A 26,730-nucleotide genomic window follows, 5' to 3' on the forward strand; every position below is an offset into this window, starting at 1 on the left:
TAAACAAGTCGCTGGGGTTCTGAGTCAGGTGTTATCTGCTTTTATTTTGTCTGTAGTCTTCCTGGCTGTGAATTTGTTTCACCACACACTTTCTCAGCCGCGTGTGCGTGTTTTCGCCACCATCTTTTTTTAACTGTTTATTTTTCAATTTTGCTCACATATTTATACACAAACAATGCAATGCAATACAAAAAAAACAAAAGCTGAAAGAATAGTGAAAATAAAATAAACATACAGTCAGGTCTAATGATATGTGTTTCAATTCTACCAAGGAGTTTCGCCACCATCTTATTTCTGCTGGTTCTCATTCCTCCGTCTGCACGAGCTTTTGACCACCACGTCTTGTTCTGTTGTATTTTACTGGACTTTGTGTTTACCACGATAGAGTGTCACGAGCGATGACTTCCGTTCTTGTTTTCAGATTTGTTCCTCGGTGTCTCTGTTCAAGTTTGCTTCCGGTTCGGTGACGACCTGGGTTCTTCCTGTTTTCTCCTGGTGTTACGTTGTGATTGATTTAACCTGTATTTGTTGTCGTGTCTCCTTGAGGCTGGTTAGATCTTGACAATCTCGGAAACTCTTGCATTGTTTTTCACCTATACAAACACATTGGAATGATTTTGTAGTAAAACAGCATTTCTAGTGAGGCAAGTGAAGGCCACAAAATTGACCTAATATTTTGACATTCAATGTTTAAACAACGACAACAGCAATAATAATAATAATAATAATAATAATAATACACTTGAATAATAAAGTTATTCAAGTGTCTAAACGTACTTATAGTGAGTCTGCTAATTTCGTGGGAATAAATGTCAGAAAAAATGTTTCTCCTGGCGTCAGGTTTTCTTACGGATTCATAAATATAGTCATGAACCGAAATCAAATAATTCCTCGGAAAGAGAAAAACGCGTAACATCTGTATTTTATTTTGAAAGGTGAGAGCGGAAGTCGCCACGCTCAACATTCAGTCTTGTCGGACGTCGCTGTTGAGGCAGCATCATTGATGTTATCGGCGCGTGAGGATCCAGTCACCTCGAGCGTCCTCCCGCGGCAGCAGCGACCCTCCTCCGCCCACGCGCGCGCTCCCTTCCGCCGGCCTTCTGCTGACGAAGCACCGGGACCCCCCTCCGCCGCCCCCCACCACACAATGGCAGAGGATCTGAGAGGCGCCTCTGTCACACACCGACAACAGGTCGCGTGGATAATCCCACCGGATCAGTTGGTGTTTGGGGCGACCAGAGCGCCGCTGTCGGCCTGATGTGGCCGGGGAGCCGAGCGGCAGCGCGGCGGCTCGTCCTGGGTGTCGACTGAGCGGGACTCGGCGCGAGCAGGTGCGTGGAAGATGCTGCTGCTGCTGCTGATGACGGTGGTTCAGGTTTCGCGTGATCTAATTCCCACGAACGCGCAGGTACGATACGACCGTCTCCCTCGCTCCATCGGTGCACCGACATAAATGATGTAATCGGATTCCGGAGATTATGATTCCCAGATTTCCGTGACATTTGGCGTGGCTCTGACGGCGGGAGACATGAGAGGAGGAGCAGCAGGAGCCTCAGATTATACTCCACACGTCTATCTGTCTGATCCCACACAGTTCTCATGGCTGGGTGGGACAGATTATATTACACGTTTTGAACAATGTAATCCCGCTTCACTTTGTCCACCGGTCTTTTTAATCCGGCGTGTAGTTTAAATCGAATATAAAATGGTCTTGTTCATCAGATGCGAGGTCAAGGGGTCACCCGCACCACTAGATGGTCCACAGCCGACTGGTGTATGTGCTCCATGGCTGGGCTCTGAGTCAGAGCTGGGATTCTTCTTCTCTGAGTCTGTCACAAAGCTCTTTATCGTTAAACAAAAGCACCACTCGATAGAAGCGTATTTCAGTTTGATCCAGTGATGTCAGTTGCTATCCAGCATCTCCCACCGTTCAGGGTCTTCTGGCTCAGCTCACTTTAAGTGTTACATCTTTCTGCTGCCGTGTAGTCTTTAAGAAAAGTTCCTGCAAGAGTTTGTCAGCCAAACAAGACTGCAGTCATTGTTATTCATAGATCTGAGTTTCACTTGTGGCGTCTTCTGCCGACTGAGGAACTTGGTGAAACGTGAGGCGCTGCTTCGGCTCTATTCCTGCGCTAGTCTGGAAGCTTCTCTCCAAGTTATTTTTAGACCTGAGGGACCCGGTTGAGAGGTCCAGTCTCGTAGAGTGGGTCACAGATGACACCAGGGAGCTCTGGGATGTGGAGTGGAAACAGACAGAGTGTGTCGGGAAGCAAGTGGACGCTGACGCGCCGCTTGGTTTGAGGAGCCGCTGTGGCCTCAGCTCTCGCCTGGTCCAGGTACAGAACCTGAACTGCAGCCTGAGGCAGCTCCGTACTGCTGTTAACCGACCCTGCCATGTTGTCACTGTGTGGCTTAGGAGTCACAGTAGGAGGAGTCAGAGATGAGGGACACTGAGGTGAGTGTCGTGTCTCCTTGAGGCTGGTTAGATCTTGACAATCTCGGAAACTCTTGCATTGTTTTTCACCTATACAAACACATTGGAATGATTTTGTAGTAAAACAGCAGGACTAGAGATGAGGAGAGACAGTGTTGGACCAAGAATGATGGAGATGCAAGGAGAACCTATGAGGTTCATGGATGAATGAGGACAGGAAGGAGTGACTTGCTCTGGCAGCCCCTGATGGGAAGCGGGATAACAATAATTCTCACGATAAATTTCATTCTATTCCATGTGTTGGACACGACAGTCTCTCTTGAAACTGTTTTATGATTAAACTTACTAGAGGAGTTTGTCTCCAACATCATTATTTGTTTATGTTTCAATATAATAGTGAACTAAGTGTAGAGATGAGAAACTCAGTGTTTCAGGTCTCTGGTAGAAGCCGCTGGTGTCTGACAGGCTGCTCTGCCAGCTTTATTTAGGGGTTAAATGGAGCCGTCTGTCTGCTGTATCTCATGTCTCTGAACAGTTGACTTGAACTGTGGAGCAGTCTGGACACATTTCCTAGATGCTACTGAAGAAATATTAGAAATCATGTGAAGAAATGATCATGGAGTCAGATTCTATTCTCCAGATCATGATACAAACTGTCAGTCCTTTGTCTTGTGTGATGAAAAACCTTTCCACCATTCTCTCTCCTAAAATGCTTGTTTTCCATGGCCTTATTGAAGATTTCACTCATACTTTGAGGCTTTAGAATTTGTTGATGGTCCCTAACTGATGGCGGCTCGTAGCATTAGCGCTGCCTGTGAGAGTGTGTCCTCCATCAGTGAACCCTAGTGGGGACGCAGAAAAGGACGCCGCCGCCAATACTGGAGCGGAGCTCCGTCCAACTATTGTCACCAGCGCAGCAGGAGACCTGCATGTACTGATGTGAACCAAGGCAGACGAGCGTGTCAGAGAACCTATGAGGACCAGTCCATCTAATAAAATAAACAGGGACCCAGAGACTCAGAGTCGACCAGCGTCATGAGCAAAGGTTCCCTGGATTAAAAATAAGTTTAAAACTACGATGGTGAACCAAAGTCCACCACACTCTCCACAACTGTCACACGCCGGTGTCGGCTGTCAAACGCTGCGGAGCTGGAGAGCGCGGCAAAGTCACAGTCTCCTCATGTTCACGTGTGCAGGTCCAGTGCAGCGAGTGAGCTGCGTGTTTATCGAATTTATCGTGAGATGCAGAATTGTCAATTGTCATCGCAGTGTGTGAAAGGTGGGGACGCTACAGACAAATCCCAGGTCTGCCCCATGGCTTCCTCCCAGATGAAAAGCCCAGAAAATTAATACGAAAAATAGGGGGAAAGAAGCAAAAAAAAAGTCAGGACGAGCAAAAAACATGGACTTGAACACCGCCAGTTGTAGCACTGTCTCCTGGACAGGTGACTATCGTGGTGACCGGAGGTGCGACCTGCTTCAGGTGCTGTCAGTAATCTGATGCTGATCCAGTCTAATCCCCTTCATACCTCTGCCTCTAATCTCAGCAGGAGTCTCCCTCTAATCTGATTGTGAATCTGATGAATCCGACTGCGCTCTCCCTCCAGGTGTGAGGACTAGGACGAGTCAGCATGGGCTTGGCCGCCTGCTTCCGCTACTACTTCCAGCACCCGTGGTCGCGCCTCATCGTGGCCTACCTGGTCACCTTCTTCAACTTCCTCATCTTCGCCGAGGACCCGGTGTCACACAGCCAGACGGAGGCGCACATGATCGTGGTGGGCAACTGCTTCTCCTTCCTGTTCAACAAGTACCCAGGTCCCGGCTGGACCACGCTGAAGGTCGTCTGCTGGATTCTGGCCATTTTCTTCGGTCTGCTGGCCGGAAAGTTCATCTTCCACCGACGGCTCTTCGGTGAGTGCTGGAGCTCCTTCAGATCTGGTCCTGGTGTTGCATGACAGTATGAGTCTCTGGGCCATGTGTAGTCTGGAGCTCTCGTGTCAGAGTGTGTGTGGACCAAGTCCTGGTCTGGAACCCCGCCTCTTTATAGCTTGTCCCAGTGTAAGTCCAGATTCTAAGAAGTTGTGGTCCTTCATCTGACCTCAGTCCTGAGGGTTATCATAGTCCTGGATGTCTCTGGTCTCAATTAGGGTCCTTCCTCCAGTCATCGTCTCAACCGAGTCTTTGACTTGATCAGTCACCTATCTGACTCCTCTGTCTCAGTCACTGTCCTTACCTGGTCTCTTGTGTCATCCTGGCTCCTCTTTGACATCTCATGCACATGAATCTGAGCAGGTCCCATGTCGCAGTCCTGTTCCTAGTCCGCTAAGATAGAGGTCCTTTCCAAAGGTTCGGGGAAGCACTCCAGTCTCCTGGTGTCAGTCCCGGCCAGGCTTTTGGCTAGGAAAACATGGAAAAATGGATGCCCGTAACCGTGTGGCCAAGCTACGGTCGAGAATTGGGCGTCCATTTTTCCATGTTTTGCAGACGCCCAGACGCCCTCCTAGCTAAAAGCCTGATCCCACCCCACGTCAATATTCAGGTCATCACCCAGCAGGAGCGTTCAGGTTCTCTAGAAGATGATTGAAGTCTCGCTGGGGTCGAGATCCAGTTCCTCCTGGACTCACTGTTCTGGAAGCAGAGAATGAAATAATAATGAGCAAGATCAGACTAGATGAGTCAGAATCCACATGGAGGACACCAACGCTGACCTGCTTCATCAAAGCCCAGTTTCTGCCTGTCCGCCATGTTGACAGCGGAGGAACTGGGTCGACCTCGGCTGCGGCGCTCACCCACCGCAGGAGGAGTGAGCGGCCCCTCGCCACTCCAGGTCATGACGCAAGAGACGACCTGTCACTCCGCATCTCTGTTGGATCAGGATCCGTCCAGAGCTCTCAGCCGAGGAGCAGACGGCGCTCGTGTGTCATGCTCGCGTCTCACTCTGGTGATGAAAGGGTCTCATGCTGGAGGAGCAGAAGAATGGTTTAATATGAATGTGCTAGAGCCTGACTTTACATTGACGGGTGTAATGTTATGACTCTGCGGACTCATGAGGCGACGACAGGCGAGTCTTAGGCTGTGTCCCATTTCTCCCCCTAACACTGGCACTTACCACTTGCACTTGGTTCTGAGCGCCCTCCACTATGAAGTGGCCTCAGTGATTGACAACACTTGTCGACGTCACGCGTGAAGAGACGCTCACTTTTAATACATGAGCCACATATGGTGGCAGTAGTGAGTCACTGAATTGACTTGACAGCTGCAAATCTGTGATAGTTACCAAGTATGGAGAAGTTCTTGACTTTGACATGACAAACATCTTTGCGCTGATCACATGGTTTCACGTCATTTCACAAGGTTGTGGTTTGTTTACGTGTGTGGTTACTGACCACAAGTGACATCAGTAATCACAGTAATGGATCAGTCGTGTTCCTTGAATGGGCCCTGGAGCCATCTGTTCAGGGAAAGGTGGGCCCTGAGATCAGAAAGGTTCAGAACCCCGGCTCTAGATCTTCAGCGTCGCCGGGCAGACCCGCTCCAGATGAATGAGTAAGAAGGGAGATTGAAGGGTTACACATTGTTCATGCAGTGATAAGGTGGATGAGAGGGTTCATATCTGGCAGCAGGTGACCCATACCATGTCAGGTGGCATGCAGGGGTGAAGGACTGCTCCATGGTTCATCTGCAGGAAGACAGACAGACAGCTTGAATCGAGCTCAGATGATGACCTGGATTCCTAAATTAGAGAGGCACGTCTCCTCCTCTGCGAGGCTTCTGAGCCCCCAACACCAGACGCAGGGTGCTTGTGAGTCATGTGACCTTACTGAGCGTGCTCACGGACATTCTGTCACGCGCTGGCCGTCCCGCTCCGGTCCACGAGTCATCAGGGGCTTGGGGAAAGTTTGGAGAGTGCAGAGAGTCACGAGGAGCTGCTGGTCAGAGTGACGCACCGTCCACCGCTGCTCGTCTTCTCACGTACGTCTTTGCTTCTGAAACACACGCATGGATGTTCTCAGTCAGAACATCCTGTTCTAGCTGGAGATGAGACTCTGGAGGTGGAGTTCAGGTTCATCCTGGGGTCTTGTTCTCAGGTGAGGGAAGTGTCTTCAGTCTGAGACTGAAGATCAACATGCAGTATGAGGTTCCTCCGCAGGTGCACCCTCTGATAGAGTGAGAAGCTCAGTCATCCAGGAGAGACTACAAGTAGAACAGGTCACAGAGGAGAGACAAGGTCTCTCAGTTGAGCCAGGAACACTTTGGCTTTTCCCCAAAAGAGCAGGATGAGGGTTCCAGGGAGAGGGATGTCAGGACCTCTTCACTCCAGCTGCTGCCCCTGCGACCTGACAAATGCAGCGACTATTTAGCTGGTGACTTCTAGTTTTCCATTGAATAACGTACTCTTACAGTATCACTGAAACAGCAGCGCTAACTTTTGGCAATGCTAAGACTGAGCTCAGCTAAAACCGCAGTTCTTAGCTTGATATCAAAATTACTTTCCCCAAAACAACACTTCAGTGAGGAAAGAATGTTGTGTGAAAGGTACTGTGCTTCCTGCTAGCTTCGCTCCTCTGTGTCAGCTGTAAACACTACAACAGAAAATGCTATTTGATCCAAAAGCTTTCTAAAACATGATAGAACTCTGCTAAAGCAACGTTCCGAGCAGACAAAACGTCTCACAGTCACACATTAATCTACTTAAAAGAGAGCGGCGGGTGCTGCGTCTGTCCCTGGCTGTCCGGACGCGATGCTCCGTTGGTGGAGTGTCACTGGTCATTGTTCCCTGATCCTGACGACTGCTGCCTCCAGGGCGCCATCTGGATTCTGTCATGTGTTATCACTGCTGCGCTCGTGCAGCAGCGTGAGCCCTGGGGCCGCAGCGCTCGTGTGTTGGGGAGCCTTCGCTGCCGTGCGACTTATTCACCAGGAAATGATTCCTGTTGGGAGCGAGCCCATTATATAATCACTCGTGTCTCCGGTGTTTCTGTCAGTGTTGGAGGAGTCTGGCACCTTCCTGACTGCAAACCGCGACCCTAGCAAACGCGCTCTGAGTTAGAAACTCTGAGTTAGCTTGCTAGCATGGCCGCGTTGATCTGCTCATTACGTCCGCTCAACAAAAATCAAAATGTCAGCGTGATATCGGGTTACATTTGTCCCACAGTAGGGTTATTTGTGAAGCTGCTGAGTCGGCACATCCCAAATTTCAGTGAATCCTTCAGAATTCGGTCTTGCTAACGTGGCTAGCGTTACCAGAATGAGTCGTTCTCATCGATCTGTCGTCCTGAAGGAGCGTTTCCCACCAGCCAAACTGGACACTGATGAATCGGGTCCCGCGGAGCTGGAAAGAGACCGTTATTTACCTCGAGCACAAGCGGCCGCTCCGGACTATAAATAACCCTCTCGCTGGTGCAGTCCCGCACCGAGGGGGTGTCACTTTCCACCCGTGATTTATTGTTCATGCAGCAGCTTTGGGGACAGTTGTAGCCCGAGCTGTGACTCTGGGCGCCCCAAACCTGGAGTGATGGATGAGTGTGTGCCGAGGGGCCGCGCCCCTCTCCGAGGACCGGTCCTTGCTCACGCAGTCTCTGAAGGAGAAAACCAAGTACAGCTGCTGAGAGTTCGGCGGTGTTAATCTCCGAGGTCAGGGGTGAAGAGCGCCAACAGAGATGGAGCTATTTATAAACTACAGCAGATCAATGTGGAGCCGCGGAATCAGCACTTACGGTTAAAAAGGTTGTGCGAGACGTGACCTGGCGACGGCATTAATCTGGTCCTGACTGTGGCGTGTAGCAGGCGGGTGTGAACGCTGATGCGTTGTGACGCCTCTGGCGCTCCTGCGTCTCATGTGTTCAGTGCACCAGGACAAGTCAAACACAGCCTGCAACAGGTGATCAACACTGTGGTGAGGCAACGCTCCGATGGTTTTTAGATGGATACTGTTCGGCAACTGTTTAGCAGCAACTTACCCCCAAAGGTTTGCTGTGCGTCGCAGCCAGGGCCATCTTCAGTGAAGCCACCACGCACCACCCCGCTGCTCCTTTCCATGTTATGAAGTCTGTCTTCAAGTTTCTCAATTGCGGCGCTGCTTCAGTACCTTGTATTTGCGTCGTTGAACTCCATGTTATGTCACTCAAGAGCAGAAGTATCTCTTCCAGATTTTTGTGAAGTTAGCGTTAGCTTGACCATCTTATACTGCGGAGTCAATCTCTTACTTATTTGCTCAAGGCATTTTTGTTTTGTTTTTCATTCCACGTCCTCATTCATATTTATCTTAAGAGCTCAGTTGTTGGTCCACTTCCTTGAAGTTGGCGGTTTCAGTGGTTAAATGAGCAGTATTTCCAAGTACATCCGGTTGCGAATGTGATGTAATGACGTCACCGGAAACCTGACTGTTCGATTGTAAACAGTGCGCCCTTGTTTATTCATTTAACTTTGTAGTAATGAGCTGTTGCGGACCTCGTAGTTACTATAACGACTAAAGTAAAGCTAAAGTTCCACAGTAGTGACAGTCAAAGGTCTTCGCTGGTTCGTTCCAAGCTGCTCGTCATGAATTATCGATCACCTGTTCAGGCGACATTGTGCTGACATTCTTACTTTGGCCACTAGATGGAGACATCCACACTGGTTTGTCACAACGGCGAAGGAAATGAAAAAAAATGTCGGACTGAAAATGTCATTAGTTAAATTACAAAAATAACTTATGAGGTAGAACGTGTGGTGAAAAGCTTAATTTAAAACGTGGCTTGACTTCCGCCCCACTGTGGAACTCGCAAACGCCGAATAACAGAAGAATATTTGTGGTTAAAAATAATGATCACAAGTGACAGTTGTCTCGCTGTGGCACGTGATGGGATCAAATTCGGGATCAGACAAGAACGAAGGCACATGGACTTGACCTTTTCTGACCTTTCCATCCTGGCTGTCTCCAGCTCAGTCACGTGTCCCTGACCAGGTGATTCAGGTTGGTGAGTTGATGGACGACCTCTTCCATCACACTCGCGTTCTGAAATCGACTGATTCTCTGTGACACCAGAGAGTGGAATATTCTCCGTGTGGATGGATGTTTCCCGCGCGCTTCTCCATCTCCATCCCGGCAGCTAAAGGTCGCGGCACTGACTCTTATCGACGTGCTTTTCCTGGTCCGTTCCCGGCGGCCTGTTCCTCGAGTGACGCTGTTGTCCCCCGCAGGTCGATATCTGCGCCTGAAGATGTTCCGGGAGGACCACGGCTCGTGGATGACCATGTTCTTCAGCACCATCCTCTTCCTCTTCATCTTCTCGCACATCTACAATCTCTTCCTGCTGATGGCCGGGAACATGGAGTAAGTTCGTCCCTGCCTATTAGAAACCAATTCACACCACCTCCGCATCTGTCCCGAGTACTTTTTAACTGCTTCGGATGAATGGTGTAGTACCCATCTGCAGACGGCAGATGGCGGTGTTGCACTGGCGCCTGCTGCTCCTCCGTCCTCTATCGGCCGCTGGCTGCAGCTCCGTGCGGTCGCGGTGCCAGCAACCATTAATGTTCTCCTCTCAGTCCAAGCCAAGCTCCGCCAGTCAGATGATGACCCCAGACCTCCAACCACTTCTGCCCCCCGCTGGCGGGACCGTCTTTTGTGGCAGCAAGCGTTCAGTGCGTGGGAACTCGCGAGGCCTTTCTCTGCCTGAGAAAGACGCAGGACTCGGCGCCAAGGTTTGGATCAGGATGGTCCTCGGTGACGTGCCCATATGTGAAGGAGACGAGGTCTTTAGAGTGGAACGTGTCCCAGCTGTCACAGAAAGGCCCGAGCTTCTGGGTCAGTCATCAGCGTGGTACCTGGCACGTGTCACGGCGGAGGATTGGACCCGTCCTCGGGGAGCTGTTATCCACATCTGGGCCATTTGCATTTTAATGCAACTGTCAGATGAGGGAGGCAGTGTTTGTGCGGGAGCAGGGGAGTGTGACCGTCCGGGGAGTTGGGATTGTGTCCTGTTGCGCCGTCAGTGGCCACAATCACTTCCTAATTAGACAGAGTTATTTAATTAAGCGCAGCCAAAGCTCTGTGCGCTCATTAATCTCGGCTAATTCCCAGGAAGGAGGAGGAGGAGGGCGGGCGACCGTGGCGGGAAACCCTTTCCTCTGCAGTTCGGACAATTGAGAACATAACAGACCGGCTCTTTCATAGGTGAGGCCGACTGTAGCGCTGCCTTCTGGCTCAGCTCGCTCACCGTCACCGCCTTCCCTCACTCAACCTGAGGTGCCCGAGCACCATTTGAACGTAGGACCTCTCGCCACCGAGGGGCTCAGGTGACGCGGTGGCACGGGGTCGTGTTGAAGTGGGAGATTCTCGACTGGATGATGTCACTCAGGCGTGTGAATTCACCAGTTGCCGGAATTACATCAGCTTAGTGCCGACTAACAAGGAGAACCCAGGAATCCATTGCCGCAGATCCTGGCAGACAAATCCCTAATCCTCACACAACGCTGGTGAATCCCACCAGTCACATGACCCGCCTCCTTCATGTGATTGACACCCGAATGCTCCCCCTTCTCCTCCCACCATCGACCGTCCCCCCACACCTCAGAGGTAGCATCCATTCCAGGACAGAGCAGAGAGGAGTGAATGGACTTGCTGAAGAGTCCAACCTGCAGATTCGGATCGCTGCCAGATGACTGAGCCTTGGCAGACCAACAGAACAAAAACACACACCTGACAAGGTTTTGTCAAGAATTGTCCCTACAAGTATAGCTACACAAGTTCACTCACACACACTCACAATATCATTTTTTTCTTATGAGTTACCAGACCATGTCAATATCCCTGTTGTGAACTCTGGATTCCTCCCAAAATGTTAAACTCTGACTGTTGGATTCAGTTTGTGAGTGTTGGTGTGCTACCTCTCCTTTCAACCAGAGGACAGCTGGAGTTTAATCCCGCTACAGCCCCGGTTAGCTGGGATCACCTGCTAAAGACAACGACGATCATCTTCTAGTGGTGCGTTGCTATGGCGACTCTTTATTCAGGAATGTTTGTGAGCTGTTTTTTCTTCACGCCAAGGTCTGCTCAGAACAAACGACTGCCAAATAAGAGAAAAACAGTGACGTGAACGACAGCAGGTGGCGCTCTGAAATCTGGAATATGAATTTACTGGAGCAGAACTGCGTGAGATGGATGAGAGATCAGTTTTATTTCATGAAGCAGACTGGTCGAGATATTGTCTGGTGGTCAGTGCCGGCGCTTCTGAGCCGGGGATTGACCAGCGGCTGAAGGGCTCAATCCGCCGCCAGCTTTAATGCAACAGAGAGCGACCGAGGGATTTGGGGTTTAAGTGCGGTGGCAGAGTGAGAGGGTTGATACGGGCGGATTTATGAAGTGACTCACCTCAAGTAGCTCGCTGATGGTGATCTGGGAGAGACCTCCACCTCTGCCCGCCCCCCCCCACTCCTGAGGTCAGCTGATCAGCAACCTGAAGCGTTGGAGACAAAGTTAGGAGAAGCAGCCCCAAAAACTCAGAATAGGAGGTACGCAGAGTAAAAGATACTTGAAAGTTAGTGAGACCCGGAGCAGAGGAGTCTGACGGGAAAATGGGATTGGCGATGTTTTCCGGAAAAGCCATTAAAATGAAGCATCTAACATGATTTGTACTTATTTCTGGCAGAGGTCCTGTGGCTGTGCGCCTGCCCCCCTCTTCACTGAAACGCTGTCTTTACTCTAAAATGTCAGAGCGCAGCGTCGCCCAGCCTTCTGACTTCTCCGGGCGTGAAATTGTAATTCATTTCACGCAGTGACCACGACGGACGCGTCCTTGAACATTGCTCTGTGTTGAACCTGATAACGTTCCACGGAGGGCCGGAGCCGCTGCTGGCATCATCCACGTCACCCCACTGGCCGTGCCATTCAACTGCAGCAGCCATTTTGGGAGGATTACTCACGGTGCTACTGTCCTGATGCTGCCCCACTCTGGTCTGGCTCTGTCGGGTCAGCGCCGCTCCCAGGACCATTAAAGTTTTAGTGGACATGAATAAGTCAAAGAGTTCGGCTGTTCGTCAGGTGGCGCTCCAAACCGGAGGGCGAGTTGGTTAAGTCCACCCGTGGCCCCTTGAGCTGGGCTCGACTTGGGCAAACTTCACTTCATTTCATTCTGTCCTTAGTGTTTCAGAATGCTCTGGTTTTGACGTTGCAACTCTCACGCTAGAAGCTAATGGCGCTAATTCTGACGCGACCAAGCTCGACGTTTTTTCACTGCCCGCAGATTTTGACAATCTTTTCTCCCGTGGCTCCAGTATCGCACAGTAGTGGGGTGTTGATGATCGTTCATGTCGGTCACTGAAAAGATTACGGTGCATTTGCCGAGAGTCGTACTGACACCAGCTGTTGCTCCTCTGCTAACTATTTCCAGGGTTAGTTGTTGACTCTACTGAATGCTCTCATGTCGCCCAAAACGATTTTGGAATTGCGCCCTCTTTGGATGTTTGAGGCCTCTGTTGACGCATGTTTTTGACGTTTAAAAACAGAAAACAACAATTGCTATCCTTGAATTTTCATGATGTAAATTAGAAATACGGTATTCTCCTGTAGCTATGTTTTTGCTGCGCTACGTCACAAGGCTGTATGTTTACTAACAAAAATCAAATCACAAGAATAATTTCTCATAAATAGAACAAATAATTGCAACTTTGTGTGTCTATTTTTGAAATAAACTGAATCAGGATTCTGGGATGGGATTTTTGTTCCGCTATATGACTCTCGATCAGAGAGCTACACAAGGTTTGTGTAAGTAGTTCCAGTCAGGAAGATAAACATTCTTGACGCCTGACATTGTGAGTCAGGTTTTAAAGGCTCTCTGGGGCCTCTAGTGGTGAGCTGTGAACTGCAGTTGTAGAGGTGAAGAGCGAGGGGGGAGGAGGCGCAGAGAAACTCTGACCTCCTTCTGTTCTCTGCAGAAACATTTGGCCTCTGAAGAACAAAGATTAATTGAGCGGTGGGCTTCAAACAGTGGAGTTTCACTGTCTGTGGTGTGACCTGTGGGGGCGCTCACGCAGGGGGAGGTGGCTCCCACCTGCTCCCCCGCTTTAGAGATGCTGCCTCACAGATCAAACTCTTCCCCCTCTCCTCCCTACCTGCCTCCTGTCCCTGCAGACACCCCTCGTACACGCACCCTCCTCTCTCTGGGCTCATATTGGAAACCGCTGACCCACTTTTATCTGGTATCTATTAGAAAATAGAGCAGGTGTGTGCGTTCATGCTTCCATCTAGTGGAGGTGTGTGTGCATTTCTAGTGTATTGCAGTGTATAATCACACTCATTCGCCGGTATATAGACTCACACACATGCATTATTAAACACACTCGTGTGAACACACACACACATTAAAAGCACACGTTCTGTTTTGTGACTGGCTCCAGGAGTTGCCAGCTTGACTCCCACTCAGGTCTCCCCCCTCCCCCCCACAGGCCGTACCTGGTGACGGAGTACATGGGGATCAGGAACGAGAGCTTCATGAAGATCGCTGCTGTCGGAACCTGGATGGGAGACTTCGTCACCGCCTGGATGGTCAGACGCTTTTTCATTCACTTGTTTATTGGGTCAGGAGTGCGAGATGCAGGGGACACCCTGGACAGGACTTCTGGTCATCTCAGGGCACAGACATCAGACAAGCAAATGTGAACACATTAGTATTCTGCTGAGTAAAGAAGAGGTTTGTGTGAAAACCAGCTGACTCTCATCCAAACTGGTCTTAGACATGTAGAGATTCCGGTCAGGTGTCCTCCTCTGACCTCTCCTGACCTTCACGGGATTAGAGGTCACAGATGCCACAGTTGCTTGGGTGGTTCAGCACAGACTGGACTGCAGCTTTCATCTTCTTAATTTTAGAGACGCGTGACCTTAGACCTGCAGCTGTTGCCATGGCAGCAACACATCCTGTCAGTGGTTCCTCTGCCGTCTCAATTGAAGTTTTCCATTGATGAAATTATGCCTTTGAGAGTTCAGTCTTATTCCATCTAATTTTCCCAGATGTTAAAAACAAAGAGTGCTTTTGCGCAGAAACCTCAGCAGAACCAAAGCGCAGAATTTGATCTCTCTAGCCCCAGTGTTTCCTCCCAGTGAAAAAGACGGTTGCGTGTCCTTCAGGTGACTGACATGATGCTGCAGGACCAGAACTACCCGGACTGGGGCCAAGCCGCCCGAAGGTTCTGGAAACAAGGAAACAACAGGATCGTCCTGTTCTGGTGCGTGACTCCCGTGTGTGTGTGTGTGTGTGTGTGTGTGTTAGTAAGAGTCTTCATGTGCGATGAGACTAATGTGTCAGTCTTCATGTGCGATGACACGAGTGTCTTCGTGTGTGCAAGTGCTCCCCGAGGTCTGGAGGAGTCGATAGCCGTGTTAATCTTCTCGCTCCGCGTCGGCACCTTTGATTAGAGCAGCAGATCGATGGACAGCACAAGGTCACAACTGCTGCAGATTGAAGTACAACAAACACTTCCGGTGGAGCGTGTCGTCCTCGGTGTCGGCGTGCGGAGGGCTCACAACGACGCCGGCGCCGTCCCAGCAGTGATGCAGAGCTGTCAATCAAGCTGCACACCTGGACGCCACTGCAGCTGCTGGAGAGAAGAGAGGATGAGAGAGGAGACTGCTTCCACCTCGAGGACCCATGACTACTGTTACAGCAGCTCAACATGGCTTACATTATCAAGTACTACGACAAATAGTGTATCTCCTGCATACATTTGTAGTTTTACTAGAGCTTACTAAACCCATGTAAGCCGTAATACTACCACTACTTCTGCAAACACAAAACTAACCATTTGTACTACAACTATTATAATAATACTCCAAATGTGTAATGACAATAAATACCACATATACCACAAATACCACAACAAATACAACCAAACCTATATAAGCCATAATCAATACTACAACAGATACTACTAATCCACCATGAGTGATTTCTTGTTCAAGTAGTACAACTCAATGTACATTTAATGTTACATGACTGCGAATACTATGATTAGAAGATTAAAACAATTTTTCTGCTGCTGTGACTATCACCACTATTTAGTAGTAATACACATATTGTGCAAAAAATTCTACCACCAAAACAGCGAGAACTATGAGTAGAAAAACACAGCAATGTCTTTGAGTACAACTTCATCCGTCGGTGTTGACATGGTACTATCAGTTGTATAAATTGCAATACAGCTACTGAAACGACAGTAATCGCTAGAAACTGCTAGAATCGTTTCTAGTACTCCCTGCAACTAGTAGTACTACAAACACTATCTGCTTTACCATGAAGATGTTTAGCAGTGCAGCTACAAAACCACACCTAAAGATACTACTACATGGTGCGGCAACAGTAGAACTGTTCAGAGACCAGGCCTTAACTGTCTCACGTCATGTGACCGATGTGTCAAATATGGAAATGTATGGAAATGTTGAACGTGGAGGCGGAATTGTCTCCAGATTCCCGGAGAGAAAGGTCCTCCCGCACATTACTCTTCCCCGGAGATTCGTCTGCTGCCATTTATCAAATCCTGTAAATCGCTGTTCCTGTGCTGCCGTGAGAGAAGGAGAGTGGCGCCAGTCCACCACTTGTTGTCGTCCTTCTGCATCACTTTTTTCTTTCCTGCTCCTGTCGCTTCATGTTTAACCCTCTCCTGTATTTCTGGTCCTATTTTCGTGCCTTCCGTTCCGCCCACCTAGCTCTGTGACGAAGGCGAGAGAGGAGGACGTGACGCCACCGCCTCACATGGGTCCAGCTCCAGCTCACCTTCACTCGTCCCTCTCCTCTCTGCAGGACGGTGTTGATCTCTCTGACCTCAGTGGTGGTTCTGGTCATCAGCACGGACTGGATCAGCTGGGACAACCTGAACCGAGGCTTCCTGCCCAGCGACGAGGTCTCCAGAGCCTTCCTGGCCTCCTTCATTCTGGTTTTCGACCTTCTCATTGTCATGCAGGTACGGCGCTCCCTGGTGGCCAATTAAAAGCGCGGGGCGGGGGAGCTGGGCTGTCTCTGCTCTGATGCGTGTCCTCCCCCCTCACTCTGCCGAGGGGCCTTGATTGATCTCTATATGATGACATAATCGCCGTGACAACAACGATCACGTGACCTTCCATAACCTCAAACGTGTTTGCACCCGCCAGTGTTCCACGACCGACACCCAACAGGCCCAAAACTTCCCATAATGACTTGATTCTCTCCCCCCCTCCAGTCTCCGCTCCAAGTTTATTTTTCCTTCCTGATGAATCTGCTCTCTTCCTCCCCAGGAGAGTTCACATCAATGCGACCGTGTCGGTGGCTCATGAATATGCTAATGCGTTTGTCTGGGAAGGAATAAGCAAAAGTGAGACGGAAAAGTGAGCACTTTTGTCTGTTCTGAAGAAGAAGCTTCAGATTTAGGAGCAGCTGAAGGAGCGAATGAGTGAAGAAACCATCGGGATGCTCATGTCATATAGCGGGCTCTTCCACTGTACCTTTAACTGAGCGCTTGACGCGCCTAGAGACCAAACATGAGCTAAGAGGACGGTTTGAATGGTGGAGTGGTGTGTGTTTTTTCAGGACTGGGAGTTCCCTCACTTCATGGGCGACCTGGATATGAACCTTCCTGGGATGTCAACCACACACGTGAAGGTCAAGCTGCCGGTGTGCAAACGGATCTTTAAAGACGAGTACCACATTCACATCACAGGTACTAGCTAAAAACCATTACGGTAAAAACATCCTATCTTGCGCCGTTGACAGTCAAGGATCACCTATAGCTGCTGTTTTGGTGGCAAGAAAACCACTGTGTTTAGTCGATGGTCTTAATGTTATGGCTGAATATGTTACTATTTTTAAAAATCGCCAAAGGTGACATCACTCATACTCACCGCTAGCGCGTGTGGCTAATCACCCGAGCTCTTTGCGCCGCGACTCGTCCTTCATCGTTGCTCTCCACGTTCTCAGAAGAGAATGAATTTTCCATTTCACGTCACATTTGGTTCCGCCGTATGCTCTCAGTCTCGCTCGGCCAACGGAACCAATGTCCCGGCGCTAAATGTGGACCCGATTGGCGGAAAGTCGTTTGCCAGAATGTAGAGCCATTAAGCCTTATGGAAATGGCGGGCGGACGTGATTGGTTTAAGTAAAAACTGATTAGAAACCCGGCGGCGAGTGGACGGGAGTGTCACGTATCCCTGACCAGACTCCTGCAGGGTGTTAGTGGAGTGGAGACAGATGAAGTGACGCTCACGCAAGGATTAATGTGACGGCTGAACGGTCGACTCGGAATCGTTCCTGCAGTAGACAGGACCAATCACATACCTTCATTTGAATAGATGAGACACGAGGCGTTTCCTTGTTAAATACACGGGTGTCGTAGTACTGAGGTGGTACAGGACACAAGCAGTGAGGTGAAATGAACTGTGTCTGACATGTGGTTGCAGGTAAGTGGTTCAACTACGGCATCATCTTCCTGGTGCTGATCCTGGACCTGAACATGTGGAAGAACCAGATCTTCTACAAACCCTACGAGTACGGCCAGTACGTAGGCCCGGGCGAGAAGATCTACACGGTGGAGGAGCCGGACACGCTCAAGAACTTCAACCACAGCACGCTGACCTACGAGTGGCGCTCCACCACCGTGGACCCCGGCACCAACCGGACCTACGTGGCGCTGGACATGTTCCTCCACAGCCGCTATGTGGGCGCCAGCCTCGACGTCAAGTGTCTGGCTTTTGTCCCCAGCCTGGCTGCGTTTGTCCTCTTCGGGTTCTTCATCTGGCTGTTCGGCAGATTCCAAGACAGCGAGACGTTCACAGAAAACCCGGACAAAAGCTACGAGCGGATCAAGAGGAAGTCTCCATCCGAGTACAGCAAGGAGATGGGGGTGACACCGGAGGAGATGCAAGCGACGATGCTGGAGACTCTGAGGCGGTCGGGAACTCCCATGCTGCTCTCCGTGGACGGACCCACGCCGTCCACTCAGTCCACCATCTCCACGGCAACACAGGAGACGCATCCAAGTATTGTGATTGACCACTCCGCGCAGGAGGCACCGGCGGTCTCCTTCGACGTCAAAAAACTGTCCCCTTAGTCCGACAACTTTCCGCAACTGTCCGATATATTTTTCTAAAACTCTTTCTCAGACCTACTGAAACGGTGCTTGCTCCTGATTTACAGCATTTTCATACCCGACGATGTGCCTACATCATGGCGCATTTCCTCTCCCGGTGGCGGCAGTCAGGTGACCCAGCGGTTTTACCGCTGTCGTACAGCTGCAGTAGTGCCTTGACGTTTCCTAAACTAACTCTCACAATGTCCGATTTCTGAGCTGCTCTGTCCGGAAACACCCTTGTGTGACGTTCATGTCCGAAGCTAAATGACCCTGACGTTCCTCGCCATGTAGCAGTTGAGTAGCCATAACATTATGACCACTTGTCTCAGGTGGTACAACGTCTGTTTCTTTGCCGTCATGAACGCAGCAAAAGTGGTCCGAGGAAGGGGGAGGAGCTAGAACTGGTTGCAACAAGATGTGGAGGGGAGCGAGGAGGACACTGACACTGGTCTTAGTGGAAAAGTGTATCGTGTTGCACTGAACCTGTGTGTACGAACAAAAATGACCAGGATCAGCATCAGAACAGGCTAACGTGCTGATGCTGGGTCCACCCCTGCACCCTTACGGGGACCGACTTTTCCATACAGACCAGTATTGATCTACAGTGACCACGTTTCCGCTCCCCTCACAGTCTTCCTTGGACCATTCTGTTCACGCTGAGCTTCACAACACCATAATGATTCAAATCCATTTTGAGAAAACGACTTTTGTTTTGTTTTCGTGAAAACCGTCTTGGTTTAATTTGGTTTCGGATAGAGTGAACTTCGTGAAGCTCTTGCCTGGTTGTGGCTCTACGCATCCTCATGTGGCAACCTCCTGCCGGAGACGTTAACACAACTAACCGAACTAACTTGTAGTTGGACGACTGACTATACCACCCATTTACATATAGGATTATATATCAAGTATACTTACCTGTTATTACACTCGCAGACTTTGTGCGTAATCCCTTGTGTGTGAGTCGTGGAGCTCAGGGTTGGATTGTGTCTCACTAATCCCGCTTCGTGTAGACACACCTCTGTGTGTGCGTACGTGTGCATGTTAGCATAGCGTCATGTCGGGTCTGACTGTTCGTCACGTCGTCGTAACTGTTCCATCATGTAACGAGAGATTTTGTTTACAGAGACTTTGTTAATGAGCTTTATAATGTTTTTTTGTTTTTCAACTCAAATAAATCTATTTATCTTCACCTTGTTGCTCTTCTTTAACTGTTTTCTGCCAGTCATGTGGCTTCATGGGCTCCTTATCGCTTCTTTTGTTGCCATTTATGACTGGCACAGCCAACAAAAAACACAGTTTTTTTGACGTTTATGACTTTCTACTTTGAGAAAAGCTCCAAAGAAAACTATAAAACCACTGTAACAGATCATGATCTGGTGTCATCATATTAATGTTTCATCAGATTCCAACTGAAATGCTAGATTATCCAAATTTCATGTGAACTGCCAGATTAAGTCATTGAGCGACTATGAAACTTAATCTCAGATGAAGACTAAATTTGGATCTAATCTGAATTACAGATTATATCTCTAGAAAACAGACATTTCTGAACTGGAAACTGGAAAATGGACATTATCTGAATGTAAATAATCTGATTATCAGGTAATCTGATTCCAGATAAGGACTATTTCATGTGACTGCACCATGTATTATATATTGTTTTCTGGTTATCAGGGAGTATGTTTACATTTGAAAAAACATTTTTAGCTACGAAACCTATTGATTGAATCTGATTACTACTTAGGCCTAATCTGGTTACCCTCGGAATATTGACGTCATCTATTTTGTCGGCATACGCCGTCCTCACTTTTCGGAGGGCGGCCATCTTGCTGAAACGATTCTGTTGATGTATAAATCGTCCGAGCTGTGCAGATATTTCTGGACGAGGTTGCTGATCTTGTTGTGCAATTCCCAAAGAGGAAAGTTCTAGTTTATGTTTATCTCCGTGCAGCTGAGGCGGTTGCCAGGCAACAGCACAGGTCAAGAATCCTGCTGCTGCCGACCCAATTAATATGTGAAAAATAATGATGCCATCTTTGCAAGGACACTTGAGCGCACTCTCATGCTGCCTGGCTTTCATTTGAATTTGTGATGCGTTTTGTTTGTGCGTCAGGGAAACATCACTCACCGGGCCACTGAGGACGACCCATCTGCTGCTGTTTGTGCGCAGACTCGAGTAGTTTTGCAGCGCGTGATAGCCAGAAACGTCATCTGTAACGGAACCCAACGAAGCTTCCACATGTTTTTGAATTTTCGTCACAATTATGCAGAATGATGAGAAAAACTGACTCACACTGTGAAAAGTATTGAACAGCCACAGGGGGCGCTGAAGCCTTGCTGCGACTTTAAAAGCTCAAAATCAGTTAAATGGTGTCTGAAATGAGTTATGGATTGTTGCTCCATGCACAGCAATAATCAGTCATTAAATAAAGCTGTGTGTTTGGTGTGCGACTGAACGCATGACGCGTGTGCGTGCACGTCGACGACCATCACCTCAGGAACTCAGCTCTCTTTCTGGACTCGCCCTGCTCCACCATCAAGTGCTGCTACCGACCACACGGTTCTGAAACAGACCCCGCAGTGGTTTCAGGCATCTGCTGCGGCAGGTTCAAGCCAACTGAGGGAAATGAAACATTTAGGAGTCGGCAGGAGGGCCGCCCAGGCTCCGGTACCCACTGGCCACGTGCCACTGGGCTCTCCAGGCTCCTGGGCCGCAGCCTGACAGATGGCGGACTCACTGACCTGAGAGCAGCTGCTGTGAACTCTGCGCTGGCCCCTTCCTGCCTGCTCTAGTCCGAGTCGTGACCTCCTCTAAGTGCTTGTCAGAGAGAAACTCTGGGAAGAAATATAAAACATATTTTTAGGATTTCCCAAATAGGTAGGGAGGGAAAAGAACTTGTGAGTGACCATCTCCTCAGTTAATGAGGAAGACGAAAGCCATGATCTACTCCACCAAATCATCAGACCTAAACGCGACAGTTGATGTCGCCGCAGCAGACGCCAGAGAGCCTTTTCCAATGTAGATTCCTCGGCTGCGTAATAAAACCGGCGGCAGCTCGGAGCCCGGCGAGAAGATCAGCGGGGAAATAAAATGTCTCTCTGCTCGAGAGTAACGAAATCATGAAGATGAACTCCCACGTCTGCCGGGACTGAAGTCTGGGACGGAATCTCTGCTCGGAAGTCATAAGCATCAAAGTAAATAACTGAGAAATTGTAGCCACCAAAGACAGAAAATGACTCCCAGCAAAGCAAGACAACAACTAGACCACACACTGGCGGAGCCACAATGGAGACCAACGTTACAAAACTTGAATCCATGCATTCAGAAGCCAAGAAGAAATAAATAAATCGTGAAAAATGCTAGACAATGAAAAAACTTCGGACAGGTGAAATCCACATAGGAACCCCTTTGGAGATTGATTAGATAAACACAAACACTGGGATTAAATGTAAATACTTTATTTCACTAATACACTATAACAAGCTCAGGAATTTCAAAATGGTGAACTGAATCAAACGTCTACAAATCACCACAAAATATTGACGACTCATCGATGTGGCAACGGAATCTTGCGAGTTGGTACGCTAGCTAGCGCGTCTGAACTCAAATCGGCAAAAATATTTGGACACCAAGCGACAGTCATGCCAGTAAATATTCATATCTTACAGAATCATGTGGCGAAGGTCGGAGGGGGGGGGTCGAGGGGTCTGTGGGACTGCAGTCCATCTGTTTGACAGAAGAAGGGAAAGGGCGGAGCTTGGGGGGGGGGGGAGGGCGTGGGTGGGCCGGGTCTGGGTTAGCGTTCTGCCACAAACACGAGGGGGAGTGAAACATGAGGCCGACAACTAAAGAATGGCGCATTGGGCTGGAGGGGAGCGGGCAAAAACAGAGGTGGCGGACGCTGGATACGCAAGTCCTCGACCAGCGTCGCCCCTCTGTGGCTGGTATGGGTGATGGTGCCCCTCCCCCAACTCCATCTTCTGTGAGCGAATGAGAATCACAAAGACGCATGAAAACCAGGGCTCCCACTTCCTGGAAGGTTCTGGTCCCGAACCTCTCCAAGCGTAACGAACTGGACCCGGCCGGACCCACGCCCGGGACCAGCGGTGAGACAAAACGGTGTTTTTACAGGAGAACTCTGTACAGGAGCCTTCAGGTCTGCGGGACTAAAGGCACATGGGGTCCACTGAGCAACAGATGTGTCCATTCTGCGAACAAGAGAAGACAGAACACGCCACGGTTTTAATCTCAGACGACAGCATGTGGACCCCACTGGTGCGCAGAGACACTTCTGGGGTCATCATTCTTGGTTCTGGCCATGCAACGGGCTTGTGACTTCACAGTCATCCATCCACTCAAACCTTTCCAGGGGCTGGCTATCTTCTCAGTTCTCTTCCTTCCTCAGATCACAAACAAAGTAGGATGAGCTGGATGTCCTGTCTGTGAGGGACCTGGCTGGCCTGATGACACCAGGGGCTTGACTCCATATGAGTCTTCCCAGGCAGGAATTCATCAGCAGAAGTGACATCCACTTTTAAACAATTGTGTCCCAATGAACGGAACCACAGAGGCTGCAGATTCCAGACTTCATTTTTCTCAAATTGGTTTCAATTGAATCTTTCATCTGCTGCTGAGTCATCGCCCTCGAACACACCCACACACAAACACACAGAATATTGGGCAGCAGCTCGCCTGTGGTGGATCGGAGGCCTTTATGAAGATGCTGTTTGCTCTCTTCTTGACACCACACCAACAGACACTTTCTCTCTGCGCCGCTGCGTCTCATTACGACGTGTGCTCACTTCAAAGATCCGCTCCGATGTCAAGAACGGTTCCATTAGCCAGGAAGTGTTGTCGACGACCGACTTTTACACTGAGCTGAGGCTGCTTTTGAGTCAGGACTTATCTGCTTCTGTTTCAGAGTGATTCTACTCCAGGTACCAGGTCTAACTCACAGCAGGGCCAGTACTGCTATAGCAACTATCGCGGCGCCCACTGCTGGCCGGCTCTTACCTTGCACTGACACAGGGTGCATTCGGTGCCGTGTTTGATCCAGGAGGAGCCACTGAAGCGGGAGATGCTGTTCTCGTCCGTGCACGTCTTGGTGATGTCGTTGCGGATGGTGTCGGCCAGGCAGGGGTCGCTCACGCAGCGGGGGCAGCACTCGCCCTCGGGCACGACGGTGAACTCGCAGTCCACCGGAGGGCAGGGCAGCGGCCAGCAGTCTACCTGCCCCTGCTGCAGACAGAGAGGTGGGGGAGGGAGGGTCATTTTCAAACACAAAATGACTGATGAGAGAAATTATCGAGGCAGCGTTGTCATGGAAACATGACTGGAATTCAATCAAATTTTAACCTGCATGATGAACTTTGACCTCCCCCAGACTTATTATCCCCCAGCATAGTACAAGTGGGCATCAATGTCAGCCTTCACTCGCAGCTGGGAGGAAGAACAACCAGAACAACCTCACAGCAATATCAGAATGTTTTCCAAACAAAGCAGCTTCATCATAACCCGCCGCTGCTCTGCAGCAGCTACTCTGTAATTGACTCTGCTGTTTGCCGTCGGATCGAGAGAACAGCGTGCGTGTTTGGACGAGCTGTCCCGAGCGCGCCGGCATCTATTTGGTCTGACCCACTTGCAACTTTTGACATCCACGAGAAACTGCTGCCGGAATATGACTGCTCAAACACACATCAAACCGGGAGAGACTCCGGCTGAGGACCACGATAAACAAGCTCAGGCGGCTAATGGCTGCGCATAGAGCCATAAAGGAAGTGAGAGATTTACACAAGTGGCACTGTGAAGTGCACAAAAGGTAAGATGCAGTACCAGACTCTGGCTCAGGATACAACTCCAGGAGAGCCCCACAGAGAGAGCAGGGTCCCAGACTGGCCCAGTATTCGGAGGAGTGGAGGCACCTTACAGGAATCCTTTTGTGAATAGTTACACATCAAATTATCTCCAGTATTCCAACTACTTCCTCCCAGCTGCGAGTGAAGGCTGACATTTGGAATAATTCTAAATTCCAAAAATAAACACAAAAACTGGAATACTATGTGAAAGAAAAAGTGAAATTTCTCTGAAAAAAATAAAATAAAATAAATGCTAAATTATTTAAAACTACAACCTGAAGTGGACATATGAAAAAAGAAATAATTAAACAAAATTTAAAAATATATTATAACCCATACATGGAAACAAAACATTACTAAATCCAAATAATAGAAAAATACAGAAAAAAACCCAAATCGCTGGACCAAGGAGCAAAATTGAGAGTGACGAGTGAAACATCTGTTGTGAGCACATCTGGCCCACTGTTGTGTTCACCACCCCAAATACAAACACAAAAATGCAACACAGCATCATCCTCACATTGTAAACAACAGAGGTACACAATTGTGTGCAATATTGTGTCAGGAGAACAGCATGGACAAATGAAGGGAAATAGTTTCCTTGAGCACCGTGTGGTCTCTACAGAATTACTGATATGCGTGTGTGTGTGTGTGTGTGTGTGTGTGCACGCGCAGCAGAGCGAGGCCTGAGTGTTTGTCCGCTTGTATCAACATGCAGTCTCCAGCAGAGAGCCCGAGTGCAGAGCAGCAAACTCATTTTCAGCGGCTGAGATTCCTGCTGCCTGTGGGCTCTGATGCTGCAGCTTCTGCATAATGACTCGCAGTCAGACGTGAAAAGTGCAGCTCCAGGTCCAGACACTCGCTGGAGGAGCAAAACTGACGCTCTGCTGCCCTCCTGATCACGTGTGACTGATCTCTCACACTGAGAGAGCGATGACGTGTTGAGCTGTGTGTCGACCGTAAGATCTGCTTCTCCGGTCACTTCCTGTTCGTATCGATCACCTGACCGCCTAGTGGACAAAGTCGTGTTTACGTTTGAGAATACCAAGTTCACAGATGACTTCTCATGACTACACAAACACACATATTAACACAACCTGAATACAGAAAGGTGGCCACTGAAATACAGAAATTTATGATGAAAAACAAACAGCACCACACAGATGGATGAACCAAAAGCACGCCTTCGCATTCACAAACACAAGGCAAAAAAAATCGTACTATGGTCAATGTCACAGAGAAAATCATTGAAAGAAACAACACACAAGCGAACACACCAACTAGTTCATGCAGACACAAGGACCAGTGCATACACTGAGATAAACATTCATTCACACGCACTCCTGTTCCAGAGAGCTTGTTAACGTGTCTCATCTCTTTGTTACTTCACTAATAACTAAAATATTTCTCCTCTCTGCTGCGCCGCTCGTCTCCTTGACTCCTCTTGAATCTTCACACAGGGTTGCCATGGAGACGCACTCATTTGTTTCCAGAGTGGGCAAACAGTGTTTGTGTCACAGTAACTTTGTGTCCACAGCGGTGACTTACATTGATGGGCCGGTGTTTAAGTGTGTGAGAGCTCGTACACGAGACGACAGGGGGCGCTCCTGGGGACTCACCAGACACTGACACTGCTGACAGTTCTCCACCCAGGTGTCGCCGCTGCCGTAGGTCAGAATGCCGTTCTGGTGCAGACACTGGCTGCTGAGTCGCGGGTCGCACTCGGGGCAGCAGAACAAGTCGGCGTTGGGGTTGTCGCAGTCGCACACCATCCTGCGGCACATGACCTGGCCGGCCTGCACACAAACACATGAGTGTGATGAGCAACTGAGGGTCGAGAAAGACCGATGCTGTGAGTCTGAAGCAGTCACACACATGCTGACATGGAAGTGGGTCTGAGCAGGTTCTGAGGAACTACTTTTTCACCCCCCTGCTACTCCCTGGGTTCCTCTTTTCTCTTTGGAATCTCAATGTCTCACTACACTCTAGTGCTCACAGAAGATTCAAGAAGAACTTTGACCTCTGGAGTTGTTGTGCACATCAAGCATCCATCACAAGAACCTGTTTACTGCTCCCTCAACCGTCGCCGCCCCTAATGTTGACGGACAGCTCCTCGTTTCCGCCATCAATTAATACGACTGCTCTGATTAGCCGGGCGTTTCAGCCGCTGTCCTTTGAAATCACAACAATAATTGGCTCGCCACCGACGCTAATCCCAGATAATCAGCCGCTCGCAATTGTGGCGCGGAAGCGTGCGACCTGTTCACTGAGGTGAGGGAGGATGAGAGGTTTCCACGGTGATGGAACTGAGGCGCTGTGGTGTTGGAGCAGGAAAAGAGAAGGTGGCGGAGCGTCGTTAACCCTCG

At 49.4% G+C, this 26,730-nt stretch overlaps 2 protein-coding genes and 1 long non-coding RNA gene across 12 annotated transcripts in view; 1 reads left to right on the forward strand and 2 right to left on the reverse strand.

Annotated features, from left to right (window-relative positions):
* Nucleotides 1-50: 50 nt before the first annotated feature.
* On the reverse strand, nt 51-9,050 carry LOC128770975 (uncharacterized). 8 transcript variants are annotated; one of them, XR_008416569.1, is made up of 8 exons: nt 8,395-9,050; nt 8,152-8,306; nt 7,679-7,766; nt 6,256-6,771; nt 6,069-6,113; nt 5,143-5,966; nt 4,132-5,062; nt 1,127-2,524 (listed from the first exon to the last, which is right to left on the reverse strand). It is a non-coding gene; the product is annotated as an uncharacterized LOC128770975 (long non-coding RNA). The 8 variants fall into 8 exon arrangements; XR_008416567.1 differs by having other exon boundaries at nt 5,143-6,113; XR_008416570.1 differs by having other exon boundaries at nt 5,143-5,394; nt 5,821-6,771.
* Nucleotides 961-19,697, forward strand: tmem117 (transmembrane protein 117). Of its 3 annotated transcripts, none has more exons than XM_053886018.1 (8): nt 961-1,408; nt 4,042-4,345; nt 9,617-9,749; nt 13,862-13,961; nt 14,541-14,638; nt 16,210-16,369; nt 16,972-17,101; nt 17,838-19,697. In XM_053886018.1, the coding sequence occupies exons 2-8, from the start codon at nt 4,066-4,068 to the stop codon at nt 18,485-18,487; spliced, it is 1,551 nt and encodes a 516-aa protein (XP_053741993.1). In that variant the 5' UTR covers nt 961-1,408; nt 4,042-4,065; the 3' UTR covers nt 18,488-19,697. The 3 variants fall into 3 exon arrangements, with proteins under 3 accessions (XP_053741993.1, XP_053741992.1, XP_053741994.1); XM_053886017.1 differs by having other exon boundaries at nt 962-1,331; XM_053886019.1 differs by lacking the exons at nt 961-1,408; nt 4,042-4,345 and adding an exon at nt 9,287-9,531.
* Nucleotides 19,698-21,951: 2,254 nt separating this feature from the next.
* Nucleotides 21,952-26,730, reverse strand: part of nell2a (neural EGFL like 2a) — a 54,112-nt gene continuing 49,333 nt past the window's right edge. Inside the window, exons 21-23 of the mRNA XM_053885411.1 lie at nt 25,984-26,160; nt 23,523-23,747; nt 21,952-22,717 (exon numbers count right to left, since the gene is read on the reverse strand). Coding sequence (XP_053741386.1) covers nt 22,676-22,717; nt 23,523-23,747; nt 25,984-26,160 — 444 coding nt within the window. The 3' untranslated portion in view covers nt 21,952-22,675. The remainder of the gene's footprint in view (nt 22,718-23,522; nt 23,748-25,983; nt 26,161-26,730) is intronic.

Source organism: Synchiropus splendidus, chromosome 14 (assembly GCF_027744825.2).
Source record: "Synchiropus splendidus isolate RoL2022-P1 chromosome 14, RoL_Sspl_1.0, whole genome shotgun sequence".
Taxonomy (NCBI): Eukaryota; Metazoa; Chordata; class Actinopteri; order Syngnathiformes; family Callionymidae; genus Synchiropus; species Synchiropus splendidus.